Source organism: Lagopus leucura, unplaced genomic scaffold (genome assembly GCF_019238085.1).
Source record: "Lagopus leucura isolate 7727_CA_CO unplaced genomic scaffold, USGS_WTPT01 Super-Scaffold_100022, whole genome shotgun sequence".
NCBI classification, from domain to species: domain Eukaryota; kingdom Metazoa; phylum Chordata; class Aves; order Galliformes; family Phasianidae; genus Lagopus; species Lagopus leucura.
In genome coordinates this window covers 1,281,344-1,287,413 of record NW_024962275.1, presented here as the reverse complement: position 1 = coordinate 1,287,413, position 6,070 = coordinate 1,281,344, and the positions used below count along the sequence as shown (strand labels likewise).

General features: G+C 38.6%; 1 protein-coding gene across 7 annotated transcripts in view; it reads right to left on the bottom strand.

Annotated features, from left to right (window-relative positions):
* DENND1A (DENN domain containing 1A) overlaps window positions 1–6,070 on the bottom strand; it is a 172,030-nt gene that overhangs the window by 144,053 nt on the left and 21,907 nt on the right. For all 7 annotated transcript variants that reach the window (XM_042878696.1, XM_042878701.1, XM_042878697.1 and 4 more), the window contains exon 3: window positions 525–568. In XM_042878696.1, the coding sequence (XP_042734630.1) occupies window positions 525–568 (44 nt within the window). The remainder of the gene's footprint in view (window positions 1–524; window positions 569–6,070) is intronic.

Genomic DNA, 6,070 nt, shown 5'->3' with positions numbered 1-6,070 from the left:
GTAATTCGAAGTTGCTAATTTCAAAGTCAATTAGAGATCTGTGTATAAGCTAAGCAATAAATATCTGTACCTTCTACCTGCGCATTCCACCTGCACAGGCAGTTTCAGATCATCTTTTTGAACCAGACTACAGAATGCACAATCAGCAAGAATTGTAGAAATGCACAGTAGAGCCAGGTGCCCTGTTAAACACAGCCATAAACCTTTCAGACAACGAAGTGAGGACTGTCAAACAAACTGCAGACTGTGGCACCTAAAGGCAAAAACTGAAATTTATTAATGAATTTTCTTCCCATGCTCATATTTGACTGTAAAAGCAAGATTGTAAAACAATCTTATGAGATCCAAAATTCTTTCATTTTCTACTTTCAACGTGAAAATGTTTTTATCCTCTTTCCCCAATTACAGCTTCTTTTTCTTTCAAAGAATGCATTTATCTCTTTCAGTAAAAAGAGCAGCAATAATATGTTGTACAGCCCTGAAATAAATTTTGTCATGTAAAAAATTAATTACGCATTCCAAACCTGGTCACTGTAGTCCTCTGGGAATTGCCTCCGCACCTCAGGATCTGTAAATAATTGACAGATAATATTAATTGGCTTTGGATTAGTGAGCAAGCAGAGAATCACACATTAATATTTGATCAGAAGATGATAGCAACCCTGGCAGGGGATCCAAGAAGGGCAGCTGAGGCTGCTATGTTGATAAGTGCAGGGAAGGACTTTTCAAGGCTCTGCCTTTACCCTCCTCCAGAAAGACACAAAGTGTATATAGAACATACACACACAGAATGCACAAAGTCATCAAAATCTGTGACCATACACACACATACAAATGTATGGTTACAAGTCAATTTATATATTAATGACTTTATAAGACATCTTGGTGCTACACTGAATTTTAGTCTGTTACCTTGTGCACTATGTTTCCAACAGAAGTAAAAAATTGCTTCAAGTTAGTGTTTCTAGGAAAAGCTACACTCAGGAAAAAATGTGTATGTATACATCTGGAATTTGAAAGAGCTAACTAATACAGCCCTGAACCACCAGGTTAACAAACATCAGATGCACTCAGACCGATGCAATGTCCTTATTCCTTTGGATTGTCAGAAAAAGCATCATATCCTGAGAAGTTGCGTTAAATTTAACTTAGAGATGTTCATAAAACCACAAAATACCATGATTGAAATTATTTATATGACAACCTATTTAAAAGAGCACTCTTCAAAGCCAGTCATTTTTCAAAGGAATCTGGCTGAGAAGGCCAGAGTCCTTACTACAAAGGAATTTTTTAATTATTAAAAACAACAACAACAACAACCCATACAAAGATCACATAACAGTTCAGAGTAAGAAGCATAATGCACGTAATGCAGAGAAAAATCAACCAGCACACTATGCAGTTTCTATCACTTGCACAAATTCCATTGCTTTGGGTAGCTGCAGCTCAGCACAGGGCTATGCCCACCAGATTCTGCACTCTTTGTACAATGTTTCCAGAAACGTTACGTAGGAGGGATGTTGCATACACAATCTCTACTGTTCAACTACTGTCACACCACATTGTATCTACGGCTCCTGTGGGGGGGCAGTGACTCATTTTAACACACATACACCTTCCACTGCTGTTTCAGAGTCGTACCACACTAGATTTTCAATGACAAAGTTTATTTTAGTTGAGCTGGGCAACTCAATTGCTGGCAGGTGCAAACCTTTGCTAACTGCAATCAAGTCAGCATCACAGCAAGATTGTACAATGATAGACAACTTTCTAGCTTAATTTTTCAGATATTCAGGTGCTTAGCTTTAACACATACAATTACATACATAACATACTGAATTTCACATATGTATATGAGCAAATCCCTCTACATTAACAAACTGCAAAGCAAGAAATTGCCTTTTAAAGCCTTAGCCTGAAAATTCTTTCCTCTCTACACAGGTAAAATGCATTATGCCAAGCGCACAAACATGAACGCAGCTGAACTCGCACAGCAGCCCCTTGGACACAAGTCTTCCAAGTAACAATTTACAGCACAACGCATTCTACATTTCGGCAAAGCAAGGACTTGTTGGTAAGATGGAATGATCTACTTACATAAACCTTGAGAGCATGTATTGAGAACACTGCAACAATACATGACAAGCTACGCGTTTTCAATATAAATAAAAGCTTTCCATGTCAATCAACTGCATATATTAGAAGAAATTAATTAAATCCATGATGCATGAAATTTAACTTCATTTCTCATCCACAAATTTCAGTGGAAAAAACAGAAATACAAACTCAGATGCACAAAGTGCTTGGTGGAATCACTCCTGATAACCTCGGTTAGTTAAGACACTGGGATATATGGTTTGGATACAGTCTGCTTCTGATGATATGTCTCACAGCAGCATCCAAACAACTAGTCCACATCATCTGGAACCCTACAGTTGAGAAAGTCACCTTTAATTTACACCTGGCTACCACATGCTTGCATGTCAGCACGTTTTTACAAGTACTGTATATTTTATACTGCATCCGCTCAGTCATTTCAGCTTTTAAATGGTCTGGGAATGTTTACTAAACTTTCAGTATCTTTATTTGGAAAACACTATACAATGGAAAGAGAACACGTCACACATTGTTGCAGCTTTCTTAGCTTTCTCTAGTCTTCACTGCTGATACAATCTTTCTTTAAGAGGTGTTTTCAACCCTGCTTAGATACACAATAAACTCAGACAGACACTGTCTTTACAACATAAAAGATCTATAAAACAAACGCGACTCAGTATGGTTGGCTCTCCATTGAGAAAAAAAAAAAGCACAAGCTACCTCATTATCTATACCTGCTCTAAATCACAACAGCCACAATCTCCAAGTTCTTCAAAACAGGGGAGAACAAGCATACAAACTGAGGAACACAGAAAGGCAGCTCAAACAGGAGTTCAGCATTCTACTTCAATAACCACCACGAGCATCAGCAAAATACATCTCAGCGCTCACATGCCCATGTTTTAACCAAATATTTCCTGACTGCCAACTTTGCCCATCAGCCTAAACTAACTTAAAATCCTTTAACACTCAGACTAACGCTAATTTGCCTTGCACGCTGTATGCAGACTGAATGGAGGTGTAACTCCTCCATCTCCAGACAATAAAAAATCCTTCACATTGAGCACTTATTAGAGGTTAGAAGTAAACACATGTAAGAAACTGCTCCCAAGCTCAGAGAAGTCTAATCCATTTGCAAACATCGGAGGAACAGACAGTCTGAAATCCTTCTAACCAACATCTTCCATAGCCAATGAAGTAAAGAGCTTGAAGACTTCCATTGCACCAGTCATCCACAGTTACAAAGCATTAAAAGCTCAGGTCAGCAGAAGGACACACTGCAAACCAATGAACAAAGTGAAAGCTCACGTCAAGAAAAATGTCATACGAATTATGGAACTGGTTCACAAGATAAACTTCAAATTGTGCCACAGGTTGAACTTCTGCATTGATGGTAGCAGTTATCTCACATTTATGTTTATCACGTCTGATTTTGTAAGTTTCGGCTCACAAAAGATGACAAGATTTGCATTTCTGCCATTAGCAACTGCTGACAAAATATGAGTATTAACAGCATGTTGAAACACTGCACTGGAAATTCCTAGGCTGTAACAAATGTAAAGCAGAATGTATATACTATTCCAAAAGGAAACTAAAACACACTGTCTTATTTGCAGCCTCCCCTCCTGTATGGGTACAAGTGCAATGAAAGATAAAGGGACAGATCTCAGAATAAAACTGCACTAAGAAAAGTCAAATTCATTTTACCGCTAATGTTTATACTCATGTTAAGGAGATTTAATCCAATGCCGTGAACTTCCCTATGTTTCCTGAGTGACTTCGTGGAAGTCAGAGCAGGTTCACTTACCAACCTCACGAACATCATTGCAAACTCTCTTCCCAGAGGATACAGCTCCACGCAAAGCAGCCCCTGCCCATAAAATGCAGTTTGGCCAAAACCTACAGATCCACTGTTCTGTATTACCCACAACAGATGCTCTCTTTTAGGGAGAAACAGTTAAAAAACACAAAAACAAAACAATACACAAACAAAACAAACCACGCGGTTATTTTTGAAGCTGCTTCCTCTGTCGCTGTTTTTAAGAGGCGATTTTTAGGGAAACTACCAACAGGACAGCTGAGTCACTTCTCACATTAACAGCGTGTGAAATTTCTCTCACTGAATACACTTTTCATTTTGAAAATGAGGGAGAAAAGACAGCGCTGGTTTCCTGTGACAGAAGAGTACAATTTTTCTACAACTGTCACAGCAGCCTTTCAGCTTGGTACAGTTTGGCCAGCTACTTACGGAACATTGGTGAAGGGACAGACCAAACCCATGGCTCCACACTACATGAACACACTGAGTTCACCATGTTTCAAAGTTCTGAAATTATAACAGCCTTACCCTACAGAGTCACATTCAATGAGAAGCCAGGTACAGAATATACAGTCCACAGCTAATTGGAGTATAAGAATTTCCTGACTGTTCAATTTCATGGCATTTAAGACTCTACCTTCCCCTCCTCAACATCCCGGATGTCAATCCGTGCTGTAACCTGATTTAATTTGCCAGATGATGGGATGGGAATATGCTACAATGGCATATTACTGTAACTACGATGCTCTTTCACTCTCAACTTTTCATCAAAGACGAAGAGTTTTGCTTTTAAAAGAAGCATGATTAATTACATCTAAAAATAGTGCATCTCAAATTAGTCTGCATTTGAAGAGTACAGAAACTACAGAGCCAGGGAAGTTCTTCAAACAATCATCAGAAAATATTTCCCCCAGTTAACCACACAAAATGCAGCACAGCTTCCTTGTGCAGAAAAATAAATAAATAAGTCAATGTATTCCACAGTGGCTACAAATCATTCAGATACAGTAGGTTCAAGTTTATTATGCAGAGAGAATTACTTCTTTCTTTCTCCTAACTTAATGATTAAAGTCATGCTTTTTGTGTTGTTGCTGTTGTCCTGCTAAAATGAAATGGAATTCCATTCAGAGCAACTTTAATTTCAACACCCAGTACACATTATAGTACTTATATGGCACAATGAAAAAGTAATTGAAACTTTTTTCCAAACCTCTGCAGACTTCCTGATGTCCTGCATGCAGTACAGCCGGACACTTGGACATGCAGAGAGCATCTCAGGGTGGGGGAGAAAAAGGGAAGAGGAAGAAGAGGGGAGTGGAAAAAACGAGAGGAGAAATTTAGGCACGCACACACGTCAGCCAGACAAGAAACCTCAGAACAAGTTCAGCAAGGAAACACCTATAAAATGATTTTTTGCCTGGATATAAAGCTTTTATGACTTCAATTTTTCTTTTTGAAGCATTCCTTACTCTGAAAGTGTAAGGTAAAGAAAACAACCAAAGGACAAAAGAAAATTCTATAGTAATACCTTATGAGCTATGTTAAAAGAAAAAAAAAAAAAAAACCAACAAAAAATGCACACACAAAGAGCCATACATAAAACACAAATACTGCCAGCAACACAACGAAACTACCCCAAAATATGAAAATACCAGCACGCACAACTGTGCTGTTTATGAACTGGATGGCACATACCTTGTTTTCTCCTGGGAATAAGCTTGTGTGACTTTCTCACACACAGGCTGAACAGAAGCAAGCAAGGAAGAAAGCCTCTACAAGAGTCAGTGTCAAACTTATGGCCATCTAGATCTCATACCCAAGTCACACAGCTAAAGACTGTCATTACATGCAAGAACCCAAGAGCAGCAAAAGAGCTCAGTGAGTTCATTTTCTCTGTAAATTCCTGTTTTTTGTCTGAAGCAAATCACACTGTCCCTGTGAAAGTTGCCCTAAAGTTTCAGCAACCCAGTCAGACCAAATGAACCATCAAATCATCTTCTAACATCTATTTATCAACCTGCACAAGCAAGTCTCACAAGATTTAAACACGAGTCTTCCACTGCTTCTAGCATTCAATCCAACTTTCCACCTATGAGCACCTTGCTTAAGCCCATTTTACAAACCTGTTAAAACACTGAAGTACTTCATGTACAA